Source organism: Schistocerca piceifrons, chromosome 8, assembly GCF_021461385.2.
Source record: "Schistocerca piceifrons isolate TAMUIC-IGC-003096 chromosome 8, iqSchPice1.1, whole genome shotgun sequence".
Classification (NCBI taxonomy): Eukaryota; Metazoa; Arthropoda; class Insecta; order Orthoptera; family Acrididae; genus Schistocerca; species Schistocerca piceifrons.
In genome coordinates this window covers 367,598,735-367,621,412 of record NC_060145.1, presented here as the reverse complement: position 1 = coordinate 367,621,412, position 22,678 = coordinate 367,598,735, and the positions used below count along the sequence as shown (strand labels likewise).

The 22,678-nt window shown below is 42.8% G+C and overlaps 1 protein-coding gene across 1 annotated transcript in view; it reads left to right on the top strand.

Moving 5' to 3' along the window:
* LOC124711893 (protein takeout-like) overlaps positions 1 to 22,678 on the top strand; it is a 49,613-nt gene that overhangs the window by 16,714 nt on the left and 10,221 nt on the right. The window contains exons 2-4 of the mRNA XM_047242140.1: positions 5,893 to 5,985; positions 13,003 to 13,153; positions 16,090 to 16,226. Of these exons, the coding sequence (XP_047098096.1) occupies positions 5,893 to 5,985; positions 13,003 to 13,153; positions 16,090 to 16,226 (381 nt within the window). The remainder of the gene's footprint in view (positions 1 to 5,892; positions 5,986 to 13,002; positions 13,154 to 16,089; positions 16,227 to 22,678) is intronic.

Below are 22,678 nucleotides of genomic sequence, written 5' to 3'. Positions count from 1 at the left end.
CCCTAGAACTTAGAACTACTTAAACCTAACTAACCTAAGGACATCACACACATCCATGCCCGAGGCAGTATTCGAACCTGCGACCGTAGCGGTCGCGCAGTTCCAGGCTGAAGCGCCTAGAAACACTCGGCCACACCGGCCGGCATCAAGCGGTTTATTGATAACCAAGAACATTACTTATTGCTACGGTTGTCCTGTCTCCAAGGTTGTCTCTGCACCCACAGTTTAAAAGCAGCATCAAACTGCATCTCACTTTGTACGCCCGATTGACATCTATCTCTACAGTACGCAAACCACCCATCCACCATCGTATCCCCACAATTCCTATCCCATATGTGGATGGCGCTAGGAGAGAACAACTGGTGGTAACCATCCGCATGCGCTGCGAATTAATGTGCTTTTCCTGTCTCGGTCATTTTGTGAGATCTGTATAAAACGAATTAATACGTTGACTGACTTCTAGGAACGTACGTTCTCTGCATTTCAGCAGTAAACTTGTACATAATGCACAGCGCCTACAGTAGCGTCAGCCACTGGAATGACTATCGCTGTTAATTCTCCCTAGACAATGAGCGTATCTATAACGAAATGCGTTCTTCTCCTTAGAATATTCTCTTTAGCTCCTAACCCTCACAAACAGATGAGCGGTATTCACGAATCGGTCGAACGACGATGTTGTGAGCTGTCTCTTTCGTGGATGATTTATATTTCCCAAGAATTCTTCTTTGAATCTGTCTGGTATTGATTTTTCCTATGTCTAATTTTGACAGCCTTTCCACTTGAAGTCACTCCGGTCGGGTATAACTAGCCGCCTTGCGGTTGTCGCTGTTTGCGGTTCATTGGCAATCATATATAACAGTAATGGATCACTAGACAGCATTCAATCAGAATTAGTCAGATCCTTGTGAGAACCAAGTATGACGAAAGTATTCCACCTTCTGCGCAAGACATTTGAGACAGATGAAACACACTCAGACTTCAAGAAGGATTGTTTAAAAAAAGGCAATTATTGACAGGTTTGAATACTACCAAACCGTCAGTTAAATGCCATGGCTGCAAAATACTGACACGAAATCTTTACAGAAAAACGGAAAACTGGTAGAAGCCAACCTCGTGAAAGATCAAGTCGGGTTCCGGAGAAATACAGGAATATGAGTGGGGATACTTTTGTGTTAACAGAAGAGCCAACACCGTGTTATGAGTGGAGGCCGTAATGCACGTGTTTTAGCTCACGCAGGCTGGCGTGAGGAGGGAAGAACTATACTGACGTGAGGTCTGGAACATGACAATGAATGAGAATTTAGAAAGCGGACGTAATTAGTTTGATACTTTAATCCATTAATGATGAACGTCGCTCTTGACGATACATGATTCACAATATTATCTGTTCAGAATACATTCTGGAAGATAATAATTATAGTAACTGAATATGGCGCTTTGCTAGGTCATAGCAAATGACGTAGCTGAAGGCTATGCTTGTCGTCTCTGCAAATGAGAGCGTATGTAGACAGTGAACCATCGCTATCAATGTCGGCTGTACAACTGGGCGAGTGCTAGGGAGTCTCTCTAGACTAGATCTGCCGTGTGGCGGCGCTCGGTCTGCAATTCACTGATAGTGGCGACACGCGGGTCCGACGTATACTAACGGACCGCGGCCGATTTAAAGGCTACCACCTAGCAAGTGTGGTGTCTGGCGGTGACACCACAGATACTGTGACCCTACAACACTGGCTGAAATAGAATGTGGTACACAATGAAGTACCCGCCTTATGTAGCACTTCTGCCGCTAATCCGTAAGTCCCCAATTATTTATTTGATGTATTCCAGTCTCTGCCCTCCCCTACCGTTTTTACCCTCTACAGCTCCCTCTAATACAATGATAATTATTCCGTAACGTCTTAACACAAGTTCTATAATCCTGTCACTTCTTCTCGTCGATTCTGCTAGGCACCTACTCATTCCTTATAGTATCAGTCCATCTAATATTCAGCATCTTCCTGAAGCACCACGTCTCAAGCGGTTTGATTTCCTTCCTTTCTGGTTTTGCCACAGCCCATCTTTCACTATCATACAATGCAATCTACCAAACGTACATTCTCAGAAAAGTCTTTCTCAGATTAAGGCCGATGTTTGATACATGGCGACCCGTCTTCGACAGAAATGCCCTCTTTGTTTCTGCTAGTCTCCTTTTCATATCCTCCTTGCTTCGCCCGTTATCTGAAATTTTGCTTCCAAGATAGCAGAATTCCCTAACTTCGTCTGCTTTGCGGTCATCAGTACCGACGTTAAGTTTATCAGTAATCTCGTTTCTGCTATTTCTCACTACTTTCGTCTCTCCTCGCTTTACTCTCTACCCATATTCTATACTCAGTACATTGTTGATTCCTTTGAAAGTGTTTTGTTATTGTTCTTCACTTTCAGTGAGAATAGGAATTTCATGAGCGTATCTTATCACTGATATCCTTCCACCTTGAATTTTAATCCTACTCTTTAACATTTGATTTACTTCAACACCGCTTGTTCGATGTATAAATTGAACACTTCTCTCACCCCCTCTATATCTAGACTAAGTCTTTGCGTATCCCTTTTAAAATACTCAAATTTCCGTGCCACGTTCAAACTTCTGGCATTCCACACTGCAACTAGTAGTGTGTTACCCTCTCATTGGTTATTCAGTCTTTTTCTCTCGGTCTTCCTTGGCAGTACCCTACCAGAGATCGGAAGAGGGGACTAATCCGGAATCTTGTGCCAAAGGACACAGTATCATGACAATTTTCCAACTTCAGGCCACATGTCCTTCGGCTCCTCGTTGTATCTTTTTAACGTCGAGGTATCTGTTGTTTTCTGCTCGCTTCCTTCGCCTAATAGGGGCTGTTTCCCACCCCAACAACAAGAGGTTGTTCTGACAAGCTCTGCCCGCTCCTCCGGCCTCTGTGACAAGGCAGTTGGCAGAACAAGCGAGCCTCCTTATACCGGCATTCCCCGGCAACAATTGCCAACGATTTCAAAATTTAAGCAGTGAGTGGGATCGTGCCCGGAACCCAGGGCGATTAGGCAAAGGTGCTACCACTAGACTAAGGGTACTATTTCTCCAACAAAACACGGCAGTTAATGATTAAATGTTCATTACATTCGAATCTGAAATGCATCAATAACATCAGTATAAGGTGTGACCCTAAAGGGCAGGGATACATTCTTATACTCTTTGTGGCAGGGGTAAAATACAGGGAGCGAAAGGCTATTTACAATTTGTACAGAAACCAGATGGCAGTTATAAGAGTCGAGGGACGTGAAAGGGAAGCAGTGGTTGGGAAGGGAGTGAGACAGGGTTGTAGCCTCTCCCAGATGCTATTCAAGCTGTATATTGAGCAAGCAGTAAAGGAAGCAAAAGAAAAATTTGGAGTAGGTATTAAAATCCATGGAGAAGAAATAAAAACTTTGAGGTTCGCCAATGACATTGTAATTCTGTCAGAGACAGCAAAGGACTTTGAAGAGCGGTTGAACGGAATGGGCAGTGTCTTGAAAGGAGGGTATAAGATGAACATCATCAAAAGCAAAACGAGTATAATGGAATGTAATCGAATTAAGTCGGGTGATGCTGAGGGAATTAGATTAGGAAATGAGACACTTATAGTAGTAAAGGAGTTTTGCTATTTGGGGAGCAAAATAAGTGATAATGGTCAATGTAGAGAGGATATAAAATGTAGACTCGCAATGGCAAGGAAAGCGTTTCTGAAGAAGAGAAATTTGTTAACATCGAGTATTGATTTAAGTGTCAGGAAGTCATTTCTGAATGTATTTGTATGGAGTGTAGCCACGTATGAAAGTGAAACATGGACGATAAATAGTTTAGACAAGAAGAGAATAGAAGCTTTAGAAATGTGGTGCTACAGAAGAATGCTGAAGATTAAATGGGTAGATCACATAACTAATGAGGAGGTACTGAATAGAATTGGGGAGAAGAGGAGTTTGTGGCACAACTTGACTAGAAGAAGGGATCGGTTGGTAGGACATGTTCTAAGGCAACAAGGGATCACAAATTTAGTACTGGAGGGCAGCGTGGAGGGTAAAAAACGTAGAGGGAGACCAAGAGACGGATACACTAAGCAGATTCAGAAAGATGTAGGCTGCAGTAGGTACTGGGAGATGAAGAAGCTTGCACAGGAGAGCTGCATCAAACCAGTCTCAGGACTGAGGACCACAACAACAACACAACTCTTTGTTGCATGGAAGCAAGCGGCTTGCGAATGTCATTTTGAGGAAGTTCATTCTCTGCCAGAAAAACATATTGTGTCAGTTAACGAATACCGCAGTCTGGAGGCTGACGTGAAAGTATATGCCTCCTCATCCGATTGCAGACATGGATTGACGATAAATCACGGGGCTTGTTCGGCCAGTCGAGTATCTGTACATTCTGCTAGGCGATTGTGATGTGAGTGAAGAACAGTGACTTGCATTAGCCTGCTGTAATACGCCATTTGCTGCAGTGATAATGAAGGATACTAAAACAGACGTTACTCTTCTTGCCAAAAAGTAGAGAGCATTCAGTGATACTTCAACAAATGTTAGGTCAGTCGTTTTGTCACATCCACTGACTCCTCACATGACGGTTCGAGCGGTAGGAGAGGGGTTGATCTCGGAGAATCGCAGATTCTAGTGACCTTTCAATTGGTCGTTGGCCGACCGCTGTGACCGAGCGGTACTAGGCGCTTCAGTCCGGAACCGCGCTGCTGCTACGGTCGCAGGTTCGAATCCTGCCTCGTGCACGGATGTGTGTGATGTCCTTAGGCTAGTTAGGTTTAAGTAGTTCTAAGTCTAGGTGACTGATGACCTTAGATGTTAAGTCCCATAGTGCTTAGAGCCATTTTAACCTGGCCGTTTACGGAAATGTTGGTGTCGATTTGACTGCCACAGACGGTTAGCGAGACTCATCGCCGAACAACGCAGGATGCCATTCAGCGTCCCAGTTGACTGTGATGTAGAGTCAGCGATAAAAGATACATGGCAATCAAAACTAGTTCAAATGGTTCTGAGCACTATGGGACTTAACTTCTGAAGTCATAAGTCCTCTAGAACTTCGAACCACTTAAACCTAGCTAACCTAAGGGCATCACACACATCCATGCCCGAGGCAGGATTCGAACCTGAAACCGTAGCGGTCGCGCGGCTCCAGACTATAGCGCCTAGAAACGCTCGGCCACTCCGGTCGGCACATGGCAATCCAATCCATCTTTCAGTAATCGATTGCCGACAGGCGTGGTGGAACTCTGACTGTAATTGTCGCCCGGATTAACAGCTGTTGTCATCGGCTTAATCGCATCGGCCAGTCGAACAGTCATGACATCTTCTCGTGGTGTAAAAGAACTACAGCCTTCCTTCCTTGCCACACTGTTGTTCAGAGTCTAAATCGTCACCAGACGCTCTGCAGGCGCTGTACTCCAGTCTACCGTCTGTCCAATCTGCCTGCAAGCCACTCCCAAGTCCCTCATACTAATGATTCGACCTTTCTCAAAGTTCTTATGATGGCGATAAGGTGCACATGCACATCGCCTGGACACGCGCTTTTGTTATTTCGTCCCGAACACTTCCTGTAATGGTAGTCACACCGTCACTTACACCATTCATTATCTGCAGCAACCAAATTTTTCTGTTCTGAAATATTTACAATAAGCTCGTATAAGAATGCTATTTTAATCAATATACATCAAAAACATGGAAATGATGGAGCGCCAGTGTGGTAGCGTTCGGTCGAGGGGTTCACGATTTACCACCTTCCACATCCATCATTGTGTGTATTAATCAGCTATAAAGGCTCATTTTATCTCTTTTTCAGCTCCATAATGTAATTTTTTACCACCGAGAAAGTCGTAATTCGTTATCTTTTCTTTTCAGCTGCTGAAATGAAAACGTGCAAGCAGACCGATCCACAGTACGACCAGTGTCTCAAGATTGCGCTCCAGGACTCTGTACCGACGCTTGTGAAAGGTATGAATTTGAACCATGGCCTCAGCTGCGGCAAAAGCACATAGCCTTTAATAATACTGCAATGTGACACACGAGAATTTCCTTGAAAGTATCAAATACAAACAATACACTATTAATTAGAAAGAGCACAAAATATTTGAAGTTGTGACAATACGGACGGTTTGAAATCAGGAACAAAGATGCTGAAGAGTGCTATCAAATTATATTTTGCGAGTCATTAATCTTTCGACTTTTTCATGCCTTCTCCATATCTTCCTGTCATGTTCTAATCTTCCCATTTCTATAAAGCTGTACCACTCAGCATCTTCTACGTTCGGTTTTGCATTCTATAGTACGATTTTTTTTTGAATCGGCAGTCTCGTGACCGGTTTGATGCGGTCCAACACGAATTCCTCTCCTGTGCCAAGTCTTGCAACCTACGTCGTCAGTTATTTGCTGGATGTATTCCAATCACTGTTTTCCTCTACAGTTTCTGATCTCTTCAGTCAGCTCCCTCTAGTACCATGGAAGACATTCCCTGATTTCTCAACAGATGTATCATTCTGTCCCTTCTCCTTGTCAGTGTTTTCCACAGATTATTCGATCCTGCGCAGAACCTCCTCATTCTTTACCTTATCAGTTCACCTAATTTTCAACATTCGTCTGTAACTCCGTATCCCAAATGCTTCGATTCTCTTTCCAGTTTTCGCACTGTCCATGTTTCACTACCACAAGTTAAGCCTATGTTTGAAACTAGCAGACTTCTCTTGGGCAGGAAAGCCCTTTTTATCAGTGCTAGTCTACGCTGCTTCTTTCCCTGATAGGGTAACTGTTTTTGTGTGCTGTAGCAGATATGCCATTATTTTGCCCTTCTTCTGGTAAGGAATACATTCCTCATTTTATTTAAGTGTTTTATTTATTTAATCTGATGTGATTAAGACCATCAGGCCTCTCTTACATTGGACCAGTATTTCATGCGCCGAATACCTCTTTTACGTCACAGGTCCCTAAAAAATAACAATTTTAATATGACAAATACCACGGTGTCCAAAATTAAAACAACAAATGGAAATTCTGCAAGGCTGGGACTATTTCGGGACAAAACAGTATAAACAGGTGATAGCAAAATAGAAATAATGTATAGAATACAGAACGTAAATAACTGCAACATGAAGAACAGTAGACGAAAATGTTTTTTGTTTTTTTCCAACTTAACAGATTTACACATACATTCCGACAACCGGTTGTTGTGCTCACAATGAGGTGTGACCACCTCTGGCAGCAATAGAGGCTTGACGACGATGGAGCATGCTGTGAATAGCCTCATCAATGTGATGTTGAGGCAATAAAGCCCATTCTTGCTGTGGAGCTGCTCTCAAGTCTTGGAGAGTGGTTAGTGGATGTTGAAGTGATGCAACCTGTCTCCCTATTGCATCCTAGACATGCCCTATGGGATTAAAATCGGGAGAGCAAGCAGGCCACGCCATGAGTGCATTACCTTTCGTTTCCAAGAAAACATCAACCACTCGTGCTCTATGAGGTCGGGCATTATTGTCCATCAGTACGACGACTGTGTTAACAGCACCTCGTAGCAACCGTACGTGAAGTCCCAAGACCTCGTAATGGTACCTGGCAGCGGTTAAACCTTGCCGATTCACCAATACAATTTCATGAAGAAGTGTTCGAGTGGTCAACAAAATCCCTGCCCACGCCATTAAGAATCTTCCTCGATATTGGTCTCTTTTCACAATGTTTGGATTCCAAATTAGTGTTCCACATTCCCTTCAGATGCGAATGCGTCGAGAATCACTCTCCAGATTAGATAGGGACTCATTTGCGAAAAGAACATTGGCCCACCGTTCGCCTGTGCAGGTGGCATCTTGACGACTGCACGTAACACGTTCCCTTCTGTGAAGACGCATCAGAGGTACACATACAGCAAGTCTCCGCCAAAAAAGGCCACTCTGCCGAAGCCTTCTGTACACCGTTTGTCTCGATACAACAGTCCAGTGGATGCTGCGAGGTTAGATGCCAGTTGCCGTGCAGTACTAAGACGGTACCGTCGTGCCCTTACAGCCAAGTAACGGTCCTCTCTTTTTGATATCACACGTGGTCGGCTTTGAACTGGTCTTTGGATACTTTTTCGGTCTCTATAAATTGTCGCCACATCCGAGAAATAACAGAACGATTCACACTAAGTCTTCGGGTCACATCAGTCGTCCTGTTTCCATTCTTCCTATGGTCCTCCACCACAGAGAGTTTGGTAGACGTGTTCTATGTGTGATACTCCACCGTCTGGGACTGTGTATACACCGATTGTGGATGTAGGACTACCCGGCAAACACTACTCAGTTTGATAGGTGCCCTGACGTCATCATTGGTGTGGTTTTCCGTTGACCGAAATGCCATCTTCTGTGCAGAACACGACCGTACGGACATCTGTTGACAATGTGTATGATTATATCGCGAATTAGACACAGGACGGGGAAATAGAGATTTGTTGCTTTAGTTTTGGACACCAATATAGTATTAAATCGATATAGTATTAACATGATACACGTGTCTGTAGTGGCAATGTAAGTAAATAATACTGGCTGTCAACTAATAATATTAACACTGGCAGCATTTATGCTACGGCTTCTGGTACTACTAATTGTTTTTACGTGATCGATTTTGATCTTAATTTCTGCGCAGGACATTTCTTTCAATTTTGTTGTTATTTCCCACTTTAGATATCAATCATATCACTAGTCTCGTTTTTAGCATTTTCATCAAATTTGTCTTATACTTGTCTGTCACTAACTCATATTCTGTGTTAAGTGAATCGTCCATTCCATTACTTCGGGACTATACGCCATATTCTCAACCAGTTAGAATATCTACTAAAATTCCTGGCATTTTCTTTTATATTATCATATACAGTATCATATTTTCTAATCTTTTAGCCTGACACTAAACAGTAAAATTTTGCAATGAAACAGAAGTTTCATATTTCATTTGTAAGCTGATAGAAAAATAGTATTTTCCGTAAGAATTTTGTAACATTTTAACAACACAGAGTGCGTAAAAAGTCTTGTACATGAAGTTATTTTCCAGGTCTTCAATCATAGCTGTGTAGGTACTGTAACCGATGATTATGGGTTTGAAAATAGTACCGCAATGTGAAGAGACTCTACATCAGTAAGTGCTGGTAACTAGACAGCTGTTATACTGTACATACGAATATGGCTTGCACATCTACAATTATATACTTACTCCGCATTCCACTGTGCAGTGCGTGGTAGAGAGAATCCAGTGCCAATATTAACGATCTTCTATTCAACTGCATTCGCGTACTGAGTGACAGGAAAATAATTTTTTTCTGACTCTGTGCTCATCTTAATCTCTCCTATATTACCCTCGTAAATTCCTGCTAGAGCCATACGTCTGTATCAGAAAAACTTTCGCACAATTTTAGTCGTTTACTGATTTCCTAAAGTGATCCGCCAGGGTTTCACCTGAGTAACGTTGTGTTCTTTCCAAACATTCTCATTTAATACCTCTGATACACATTAGTATGAGCTAATCCAGCGTGTTAAAATATCAGAAGGGCGCCCCTGAGTTTGCTTGATGTCTGCTGTCACCCCTACTTAATAAAAACCCCAAACACTACGTGTGACCGAGATGAGCCAATGCTGAGGCGGTGAAGTCCTCCCGCGAGGACGACGATTCAAAACCCATATGGCTATCCGTGACTCCCCGAAATCGCTTGAGGCAGCTGCCGGTATGATTCCTTAGAGAGTGCACCGCCCAGTTTCCTTCTCTGTACGTCGACAATCCGAGTTGCGAGTGCAGAATTTCTCGTCTGTTCCGACTCCCCGATTGCCCTTTACTGTCTACGACGCTTGTAACAAGCAGATAAAGTAGTTCAGAAATACAGGACGCCCTGTTCCATCTACAGAGCCTGCAGAAGGAGATGTCTTCCTGCTGGGTGCCAGAGCACATGGGCAGTAAGGGGAACGAAAGGGTGGACGTAGCAGCCAAGGAGGCATGTCGCGATCCTCAGTTAGGTCAGTGTGCCATCCCTCCACATGTCAACGCCTCGCCGTCGAGGTACAGAGACATGCGTGGATGGGAAGAAGACTTGGCTTCTTGCTCCGGTGAGAGGATTCTCCCACGTGTGGTGCTTGTGGCGTACAGTTTACGGTACACCACATTTTAGCAGAGGGTGTTTTGTATTCATACAAGAGGACAGCAGATCATTCGTCAACTGATTTTCCATTCATTTTAAATGACAATCATATGAATGTGGCACGTCTTTCCAAAATTTGTACGACGTGCCTCCTGTTACCTGATAATTTAGGGTGACGTTTGTAATGTCTTATCAGGGTGGCTGGCTTATTCGTACTGTTGTATAGCTAGAGAAGGCCGAAATGCACGCGTTAAACTCAAGCAGGCTGGCGTGAGGTCTGAAACAGGATACGGAATGAATGCTATAAAGAAAAGTACGTAGCTGCTGGAATACTTAACTTTAATCCATCATTTATATACATCGTTCTTGATGAGACATGCTTCATACGATAACTATCAATTGCTATGGCGCCTTGCTAGGTCGTAGCCATTGACTTAGCTGAAGGCTATTCTAACTATCTTCTCTGCAAATAAACGAGGCTTCGTCAGTGTTGCATCGCTAGCTAAGTCGTCCGTACAACTGGGGCGAGTGCTAGTAAGTCTCTCTAGACCTGCCGTGTGGTGGCGTTCGCTCTGCAATCACTGATAGTGGCGACACGAGGGTCCGACGTATACTAATGGACCGCGGCCGATTTAAAGGGCTACCACCTAGCAAGTGTGGTGTCTGGCGGTGACACCACACGTACCAAAATCAGTAAAAAGTGAACACTTATAGAATCAGTTTATTGTCCATCTGTGTGTGTGTGTGTGTGTGTGTGTGTGTGTGTGTGTGTGTGTCTATCTGTCCGACGGTTAAGACCATTTTTCTCACGAATGTGTAAACGTATCAAATTTATGTCTCCAGTTCCTTGTCAATGTAAGGAATTCCATGAAATCAAAAGTTACGGCCATATATGTCGCTATAAGTGATAATCGCAAATTCACTCAAGAAAACATATAGAGTAGTCGCTGTGGATCTAGAATCATGAAATTTGGCAAGAAGGTAGATTTTACAGTCAAGTAAAGGAAGATCCGAAAGTAGTCGACTTGTAATTATATCAAATAAAAAAAATATGTTTTTGGCATTACAAAGTTGCATTACATTCGTAACCTGCCAAAAACCTCTGGACGTAGTGTAGGGATTTTGATCTGGTTTTCAGCAATACGTAGAGTGATTCACGAGGAAGGTTTGTGTGTGTGATTTACAAATACTTCGTGCTAATTGACTGAGCTACTATGAAATGAAGTATCCTTCAGCTGTGAAAACGATACGTTTGCCATCTAGCAGTGATAGGCGTCAGGCTGCTCCACTGCTGTACCGACAATCTATGCCTACTAAATGTACAGCATCTGTAATATTTTGAAGCAAGGTAATACTGGTAACTGATACAGGATTGCACTTCCATTGTTTCGGATAAGGTCCAATATCCCTTAAAACATCCATTGAAGTCTTCCACAGAACAACTGGACGTTTATATAACAACAATGGCCAGCCTTACCGTTTTCTTCTCTGGAGACTTCCGTCGAATCTCACTGGTAATTGCAACATAGACGAGAGCGGACGAAGTCAGTCCACCTGCAATTCCTATTTAATATAGCACGTTAATGCACTCCAAAATTAACGAATTAAATGAAAAATTTCAATGGTGAATGTAAATTTGCACAAAAAACTAAAAACAACTTTAAATTAAAAAATTCTTGAAAGTCATAGAATTTCTTCGACCGTTGTCATGCATGTATGGATATTGACAACAGGCATCATGGCCCGGGGACATCGGCTAGTTAAGTAATTGTCAGTGTCCAAGTGACTCACCGGCAGCCGCGTAACTTAAGATGTTATTTTATTTTGAAGGTTACCAGTTTCAGCATTTCACTACGCCGTCTTGGAGAGATGCGTATACATAAGGGGGCTGAAGGTGGCATAGTGAAATGATGAAACTGGTAGCCTTCCAAATAAAATAAAATAAAAAACGTCTTAAGTTTCACGGCTGTTGGTGAATTTGATTGACATTTATGGGCAAATATCGTCCAAATTCTTGATGTCCTGGTTGGATGGACTGTCTATATACATTATTAGGTTTTTACAGAAACCTCGGTGCACGCGCCCTATTCGCACATATCCCGATGTTCTCTGCAAATGATCAGCTAACCACAAATTCCCTTTAATCTACTTTATTTTTCCTGTTGTTTTACTTAGACTGACTTAACAATTTTAGACCATCTGAATAATTTTAATGCAATCTTTCATTATGTGAGCTAGAGAGACTATGCGGGTGATCATGTGTGAGATCTCTTTATCCCATCTTCCTCGCTGTAACTACACTACTTTCTCCTAATTTCGTATGGTTGATAACAACCTCATCCTCGAAGGCCCCTAGCCGACAACCATCCCGCCCCCCTTCCACACACACTAACACAATACTACTATTTGCTCCCTGTCTAACGATTTCGTTAAACTCTAACGTTCCTTCGTTACTTTTAGACTCTCTGGCAACATCCTAGAAATGGTCGCTCTTGTATACCATTTCCTTTGGAAAAGAACTAGATTTTCCCAGATCTGTTTCAAAAATCTTGCCTAATAACGACGTAGGACTTTGGGCGCTTTCTCTTTGTTATAGATCTTGTCTTGCATCTATCCACATTTAAAGCGAGATGCCATTGTTTACAACAAGCGGAAGTTTAGTTGAAAGCTTTCTGCACTTCCTTCTGCTCGTCGAACAAAGATACATTCTTGTAGGCGGCAGCATCAACGCCGAACAATCTGATAGGGCTGCTGCCCCTATCTGAAAATTTATTTACGTATATTCCCAGAATTATAGTTCCTATTACGCACCTATAAGGGACGGCGTTGCAGCTCCCCAGGAAATCTGACTTCGTCATTATGCGCAGGTGTTCGCAGTCTCGGCACGCAGCCTATCGACCCGCTCAAGATTGTGGCGCTCAGCATCGCCGAGGAGAAGAACAAGCCGGTCGCCGTCAACCTCGACTTCTCTGACGTCACCATCTCCGGCGTAGGCAGCTCCGTCATTGACGCCGTTGAGTGAGTACTCAGCACGAAAAATCACTGCACAGAGTGAACGGGACGATGGCGATTGCTATACTGAGAGAGGAACCGCGGCCGTTCTTCATCAACAATTTCGTCCGAATTTATGGTATGTGCAGGGCCTGGTCAGACATAAAAGTGACAGACGTAGGTGGTCCAGACGGCCAAGTGTTTAGAAAAAGCAGCATTCTTGCGTGGGTCGACCGACGCGTGAACCGTTTAGATTCTAGGCTCCGGTTGGTGCAGCGGGCAGAGTACATATTGGTAATCTGAGAGTTGTGGGGTCCACTCTATATGCGGGAGGTCTTTTTTTTCTTAAATTTTTACGTTATTTGCACTACAAATAAACCGAAATAATGGTATACATATTGAATTTATTAAAATTTTCATATCATTCATCAAAAAGAAACGCAGAGGAAAATTTGAATTGCAAATAAATTTCCGAGAAAAGATTCTACTTATAGCGTCCACGACGCTCCTTGCTAATAACTTTCCAAGACAGAATAGTAATTAAAGTGTACGTGTCACAGTATTCTGTTAGTTGCACTTTATCCTACGAGTAGCCCCCGGCAGCTAATGCAACCATGCGGTATCTAGTTTCATCGTTAAGCAAAGACATTCAGCAAAAATCTTCGAAACAGATCTCATCTCATCGAGAGAGAAAAACAAATCACCTCCCGGGAGGCTACATCAAAATAATTCCATTGTATCTACATCAGCAGCTATCCTATCCGATTATAGGCAAAAGGATGCGTTACGCGTGGTTTATTACCAAATTGTGTGATGAGAGAGAATCTGTTATGAATTTAAACCAAGTTTGTTTTTCTATAGAAACTTTAAGCAACAATGTAATTTTAAAAATGCAACGATAACGATGTGTGCAGAGAAAATGATTGCTTCCCCTATTTCTACGATCAATATCACCCAACACATGTAAGACATCAAACGTGTAATTATAAAAGTACCTAATTTTACATCCGAAGTTCTCGTGTTCAGCTTAAATACCGTCCCGCAAATGTATTTGCAGTTATAAATTTACGATTACATTTCCTTTTGGTTCCTTTTATGAAACGATTAATAAATGTACTTAGCATTGCATGGGTTCACTTACAGTGTAAGTAACGTTAAAAATTGAAAATAGAAGAAATTTCTGCATGAGAACTCGACTCCACAACTCTCGGATTCCCCTCCTGCACTCTTATCGCTATGCCAAGCGCAGTCTGGAAGCTATACTAACACAAATGGCTCATGCCTCGCCCGACCCATGCCAAAAACTCTAGTTTTTCTAAACACTCGGCCATCTGGATCTTACGTTTCTGTAACTTTCATTTCTGGCCAAGACCTGCGTATAGCATAAATTTGGACGAAATCAGCGGTGACGAGTAGGCGCGGTGTTCTTCTGAGTGGCCGGCCAGAGTGGCCGCGAGGTTCTAGGCGCTTCAGTCTGGAACTGCGCGACCGCTACGGTCGCAGGTTCGAATCCTGCCTCGGGCATGGATATGTGTGATGTCCTTAGGTTAGTTAGGTTTAAGTAGTTCTAAGTTCTAGGGGACCGATGACCCCAGAAGTTAAATCCTATAGTGCTCAGAGCCATTTGAACCATTTCTTCTGAGTGACACAGTAAATAAACGAATCTATCTACTCGCTCCCGTTCATGCCAAAATACTGAGTGGTTATAATGAAAGGGATGGTGTTCCGAGTACTGCAGTGTGGGCTGTATACATTCGATGGCACCAAAGCATCGCAGGTCTGTTCATTAGCCCGGTGCGCTCGCGCAATAGTCTGAAAAGATAATAGTTCCACTTTCTGCCACCAGGTGGAAATACGGCGCTGTAAGCAGTCAGAATGTGAAATGTTTTCTGTTTTGACGTCAGTATGCTGCTTGTCGCTGGGCAAGATGTGTTAATTTCTTTCGTGAAACCACTATTGGTGTTAAAGCGATAAGAAGGTTAAAGTTTTCTGAAGTAATCCCAGTGGCTTTTGAGAAGGAAGACTGTCCCCTGCTGGTAAAGTTGTTTCACCAGAACGACAACAAGAACAGTCTGCATTGTGGGAATATTGCCACATAAATAGCTGCGAAGAGGCACGTGTCAATAAATGGGCTAAAGAATATGATCAAGGAATTGGAAGAAACAGTTTAATTGGGTCGTGCAGCAGGGAGAGGCAGATGTCCCATTCTCATGGTAATTGTTGATGGAGTTGCTATAGCTGTAGCCAACCCTGCAGCACATGCACCAAATTCTGCAGCAAGTGCTCGAGCTGCACCATGGGAACCATCTTTCCCCTGGTCAACATTTTAAAAGATTTTTGAGTTGCATTTTACAGTGGTTTGTCTACACTATTCATAATGTGCACCCAATAAAGCCAGAAGACAGGGTTCAACGTCGTGAATTTGCCCTTCGTTTTTTGGCATGCATGGAAAACGATGACATGTGGCTGGGAAATATTCTTTGAATGGATGAGGCACATTTTCCTCTGCACGGTGCAGTGAATGCACAGAACTGTCGCATATCGGGCTCTATTCCGCAACATGTTGTGCGGAACTTCCACGGCACGCAGCTTATGTGACTGTGTGATGAGATTGCACAAGCCCGTTGATTCTCGGTCCGTTTTTCTTCGAGGAGGTGACACCTCACGGACCCGTTAGGAATGTAGTGACATCTACACGTGATGAAGATCTCCTTGTGCAACACGCGATTCTGGCTTGCGGATTACTGACAGACATAGATGTAATGGTTAAGATTTCTTCTTCCCCTTCACTGACACCGGAAGTCAACAGTCACGTATACAACCAATATACAAGGATATGATTAAGATTGGTCTTGCTGTGTCGGTTTCATTCTGAATCTGAGTTGAGAATCTATGTTATGGCTGTGCAGTACTGTCGCTGTGTTTGTGCGTCAGTGACGTCATGCGGTTCGACATGTTCGCAGGATGACGCCCGGCAGCTACGACATCAAGATAATCGCGCACGCTGCCTCCCCTGTTTCAATGAACGGCAACTACAAACTGGAGGGGAAGGTGCTCGCGCTGCCCATCCAGGGGATGGGCGACTGCAACATCACCATCTGTAAGTATCCATCACCAAAGCGTGACTATCCTGCAGGTGTAACACATCACACTCATGAAGTGTCCGTCCGGTAATAGGTGTGTTCGGGAATTTTTCTTTTATGAAAATAATTCCATTTATTCGTGTACATTATGTTATCCCATCCAAAACAGTAACCATCAGAGGTTACACGCCTATGCCAGCGCCTTTTCCAGTCTCAGAAACGCATACGAAACTCCATCTTCCAGATAACTTTTAATCTCATCTATGCTTATAAAATGGTGGAACTTCAAGATTTTATTTATTTTGTCAACAGAAAAGAGTCACATGTGGTCATGTCTGGCGAATATGGGGGGGTGCGCCATCATTATATTATTACGTTTGCCCAAAAATTTATGAACAAGAAATATGAGGAGCTGCATTATCATTGTGCAAAAGCCATCAATTGTCTCTCCACAAATCCAGGCTTCTTTTTTTTCGGAATCCTTCATGCAAACGGCGTTGCCCTTGCAAGTAGTACTCGTTATGGATCTTTCGACCTAGTGGCTATAACTCACGGTGCACTGTGGCGTCAAATTCGAGAACACGGTGAGCATAATCTTAATATTTGAGCGCACTTGTCCAACTTTTTACGGTCTTGTCAATCCAGAATGCTTCCTCTGGAACGACTGAGCCTTTGTTTGACGTGTTTCATAACCTGCTATGACACGTTTCAGAAATTCTGCATCGTTGTTAATAGGAGCTCGTGACTCCTGAGAAACTTGCGTTTCGCGCTGTTTTTGATCGAAACCCAACGATTTTGGAACAAATTTTGCTTCACATGTTTCAATTACACATTCCCGACATATTCTCGGTGAAAGAGCGCTCTATAGTACACTGAAAAATTATATGTTTTAGCCTACAGTAGTAGATTATTTTTCCTAGTGGCTACCGGTTTTTGTACACACTACCACCCATTGACAAATAAAAGGTCGATTACATAGAATTGCAGCGCAAGAGCAATTACAAAAATATCATCCTCTATGCCAGCAAAAGTTTGGTATATTATGCCGAACAGAAAAAGTATAGGCAATCTTTTACAATAGGCACGCAGTTGCTTCGCTCGCTTTCCAAGTAGGATTTTCCAATACTGAAGGAGAAGGTCACTGTTGAGCTTTAAATAGATATAAATTGCGACCAGCAGTGATACGAGTGCCGTCCTTGTACATAGTTTATTTTCATTTTTTAAAAATGTTTCCACCTTTAAGAAATATATAAAAATAAACTCTGTACCTCCTTATCACTGTTGGCCGCAATTTACATGTCTCCGCAATATCCTTTCTTCCAAGAGTGCTAGTTCTGCAAGGTTCGCAGAAGAGTTTCTGTGAAGTTCGGAAGGTAGGAGACGAGGTACTGGCATAATTGAAGCTGTGAGGACGGTTCGTGAGTCGTGCTTGGATAGCTCAGATGGTAGAGCACTTGCCTACGAAAGGCAAAGGTCCCGAGTTCGAGTTTCGGTCCGGCACACAGTTTTAATCTGCTAGGAAGTTTCATATCAGCGCACACTGCGCTGCAGAGTGAAAATCCCATTCTGGAAACGAATACAAGGTTCAACCGACAGAGAAACTACAGACAGGTTTCACATTGAAAGAAAGAATAAACAATTCAGTTAATATGAAAAGCAATGATGATCCTTAACAACTGTTTTCATTCGATTACTCTCACGGAGTGAACACACTCGAAAGAAACGAATAATAACCCAGCCAGTATGTAAAACTACATCAACTGTAAATGGTTACGATAACATATTCCACCTCTTAGCAACAAGTAGTACTGAACAAATAGGGAGCATCGTGATCGATACAGGGATTAGTGACTATAAGGTCGTTGAAGCGAGAGTCAGCATCGTAATGTCTAAAGCGACCAAAAATGTATGCGAAATATTTCTGTTTAAAACTAAGCAAATACAAATTCAGTTGAGACCTTCCTAAGGAACAGTCTCCATTCGTTCCAAAATAAATATATTAAATATATAAATATAGGCCAGATGAGGCTTAAATTCAGGGAAATAACATTGACAGAAGTTGAAAAATTAATACCAAATAAATAAGAAACGGACCAGGTCCCCATGGTACACAAAGGGCCTCAGAACAGTGTTGCAGCAGTAAAGAAAAAAGCATGCCAGACTGAAAAGAAAAGAAAATGTCCAAGACTGTCGATGTTTTACAGAAGGTTGAAGTTTAGCGAGGATTTCAATGAGAGATTCCTTTCTACATCAACATCTACATCTACATCTACATCCATACTCCGCAAGCCACCTGACGGTGTGTGACGGAGAGTACCTTGAGTACCTCTATCGGTTCTCCCTTCTATTCCAGTCTCATATTGTTCGTGGAAAGAAGGATTTTCGGTATGCCTCTGTGTGGGCTCTAATCTCTCTGATTTTATCCTCATGGTATCTTCGCGAGATATACGTAGGAGGGAGCAATATACTGCTTGACTCTTCGGTGAAGGTATGTTCTCGAAACTTCAACAAAAGCCTTTACCGAGCTACTGAGAGTCTCTCCTGCAGAGTCTTCCACTGGAGTTTATCTAGCATCTCCGTAATGCTTTCGCGATTACTAAACGATCCTGTAACGAAGCGCGCTGCTCTCCGTTGGCTCTTCTTATCTCTTCTATCAACCTTACCTGGTACGGATCCCACACTGGTAAGCAGTATTCAAGCAGTGGGCGAACAAGTGTACTGTAACCTACTTCCTTAGGATTCTTCCAATGAATCTCAGTGTGGCATCTGCTTTACCGACGATCAACTTTATATGATCATTCCCTTTTAAATCACTCCTAATGCGTACTCCCAGATAATTTATGGAATTAACTGCTTACAGTTGCTGACCTGCTATACTGTAGCTGAATGATAAGGGATCTTTCTATCTGTGTACTCGCAGCACATTACACTTGTCTGGATTGAGATTCAATTGCCATTCCCTGAACCATGCGTCAATTCGCTGCAGATCCTCCTGCATTTCAGTACAATTTTCCATTGTTACAACCTCTCGATATACCACAGCATCATTAATAGTTTCTACAAAGAAACTCTCTCTTGAAAACTGATAGAACATCCAAATGGACTCTGCTGGTATGTTAAGTACACCAGCGGCAAGACACAAAGAAAACCTTCACTTCACAATAGTAATAGTAATGTTACCGACGGCAGTGCCACTCAAGTGAAGTTACTACTCACGGTTTTCCGAAATTCCTTTACCAAAGAAGACGAACTAAAAGTGAAAGGAATGGCACTTCTGGATTGAAGTTTATGGAAAGCGTAAATGGTGGACCGAACAAAAAGTGCTCAACTGCTTTCTCTTGGTCTATGTATGCTGTATTTCCAGATTCTGGTACTCCTGGTCGCCTATAGGCTCCGAAGAAATAATATCGCTATTTCGACATTGCTATTATACTAACGATATCGGCCATTGCCCCCATCTGTCGGGCTCTTATACTTTTACTTTCTATATATTTTTCCTGAACATTGTGTGTAAGTAATCACAGTTCTCTAGCATATATTGTCAAATAAACTTAACAACACGATTTCATAAAGAATTTCCAGTATCAGATTCATGTGACAATAATTAAGGAGATGAGAAATTGTCAAATTCATAAAAATAACAGTAAATACAAATGCATTTGAGACAAAAGCTAAAGATGACAGGATTTCTAAATGGAGAAACTTTTAAAATCGCATTTGAGTTGAGGCCCACCTGAACTCCACACCCTACAAGATGGAACAAATTTTGGTTTCGTCAGATATTGTCAGCAACATGCATAGACCCCTATGTCATAGCATAGCCAGCAGTTTCACTATTACATTGTTTCCTGACGTCAGTCTTTACATACTGTACAATTTTAACCCTGACCAGCAACTTGACAGCTGGATTTTTGAAGGAATTTAATACGAGGTTTAAGGACAGTGAGCTGACACGCTTAGTCACTGTGCCAATGGTTTTGGACACTAGGTTCGTCTTTGAAGCGAAATTTATCTCATAGAACTATAATTTAGATTGAACATCTCCCTGGAGTGCTGTCAGTAAAGGCACCATGATCAGACACAGAGAGAGAAATGAAAGAGTAAGATAACATCATAAGCCGCTCGAAATGAACACGACCAGGAAAATGGAGGCGTCTTTTACCTTGTTCTGATAACCTCGAGTTAGCAGACTTGGCATCTCCTGTAGCTGTCAATCAGAGGGCCAATCCTGTAAATGTGGGAAAAGCTCGAGCATGCGTACCCGACATTGTTACTTGTTAGCAAGAAACTAGCTGAGTGGTATTCCAAGTTCAGTACCAGCTAAGACCCAATTTTCAAGGGCTGGCATCATCATTACTGAAAAAGAAATAGAAAAATACTGTTCATCCTGTTAGAACTGAATGTCTGAAGTATAGCACAGCTCACTTGTCAATTTAAATCACGATATACATTAACGTTGCTGCTTTGTCGTTCCTATTTGCGATTCAGAAGATTTGCCTTTACTCAAAGCTTACATTAACTTCAGTGCCACTCCGTAGCTCCATAGATTTTCTTTATTTTGAATCTGATAAAAAATTACAAAGAATGAAAAATACCTTCAGGGTCACTATTGATTTTCTAACAATGATGATCCGTTTTTACCTGACTAGCCGATCGTCTTCAGATGTAACGTTGTAAGGTGCGGTTTGTCAGTAGTGACCGCTACTAATAAACTGCACGTTGCAGGACCTGATTCGAACATTATGTCCTAGTCAGACCGAAAATGGTTATCATTGATTAAAACAATAGTTTTTCATTCATTGTACGAAGAGGGATCTCGGTTTACTGAGACATGCCGCCTATTATTAAATATATTACAGTTCTTGCACAAAAAAATTAAACAAATCTCTTGAAACATATTTATAAATCAACAATAACAGAAATATAATACAACAAGTAACAATTTCTTGTCTTCGGACTAACAAGGTTTTGTTTTTCGAAGTAGAGTCACCCTTTCTGATATGCACTACTGGCCATTAAAATTGCTGCACCACGAAGAAATGCAGATGATAAACGGGTATTCATTGGACTAATATATTATACTAGAACTGACATGTGATTACATTTGCACGTAATTCGGGTGCATAGATCCTGAGAAATCAGTACCCAGAACAACCACCTCTGGCCGCAATAACGGCCTTGATACGCCTGGGCATTGAGTCAAACAGAGCTTGGATGGCGTGTAGAGGTACAGCTGCCCGTGCAGCTTCAACACGATACCACAGTTCATCAAAAGTGGTGACTGACGTATTGTGGACGAGCCACTTGCTCGGCCACCATTGACCAGACGTTTTCAATTGGTGAGAGATGTGGAGAATGTGCTGGCCAGGGCAGCAGTCTAACATTTTCTGTATCCAGAAAGGCCCGTACAGGACCTGCAACATGCGGTCGTGCATTATCCTGCTGAAATGTATGGTTTCGCAGGGATCGAATGGAGGGTAGAGCCACGGGTCGTAACACATCTGAAATGTTACGTACACTATTGAAAGTGCCGTCAGTGCGAACAACAGGTGACCGAGATGTGTAACCAATGGCATCCCATACCATCACGCCGGGTGATACGCCAGTAAGGCGATGACGAATACACGCTTCCAATGTGCGTTCACCGCGATGTCGCCAAACACGGATGCGATCATCATGATGCTGTAAACAGAACCTGGATTCATCCGAAAAAATGACGTTTAACCATTCGTGCACCCAGGTTCGTCGTTGAGTACACCGTCGCAGGCGTTCCTGTGATGCAGCGTCAAGGGTAACCGCAGCCATGGTCACCGAGTTGATAGTCCATGCTGCTGCAAACGTCGTCGAACTGTTCGTGTAGTATGGTTGTTGTCTTGCAAACGTCCCCATCTGTTGACTAAGGGATCAAGACGTAGCCGCACGATCCGTTACAGCCATGCGGATAAGATGCCTGGCATCTCGACTGCTAGTGATACGAGGGCTTTGGGATCCAGTACGGCGTTCCGTATTACCCTCCTGAACCCACCGATTCCATATTCTGCTAACAGTCATTGGATCTCGACCAAGGCGAGCAGCAATGTCGCGATACGATAAACCGCAATCGCGATAGGCTACAATCCGACCTTTATCAAAGTCGGAAACGTGATGGTATGCATTTCTCCTCCTTACACGAGGTATCACAGCAACGTTTCACCAGGCAACGCCGGTCAACTGCTGTTTGTGTATGAGAAATCGGTTGGAAACTTTCCTCATGTCAGCACGTTGTAGGTGTCGCCACCGGCGCCAACCTTGTATGAATGCTCTGAAAAGCTAATCATTTGCATATCGCAGCATCTTCTTCCTGTCGGTTAAATTTCGCGTCTGTAGCACGTCATCTTCGTGGTGTAGCAATTTTAATGGCCAGTAGTGTATCTAATCTATGACGAACCGAAAATATAAATATAAGTGGCGATGAAAATATTCTGTGCGA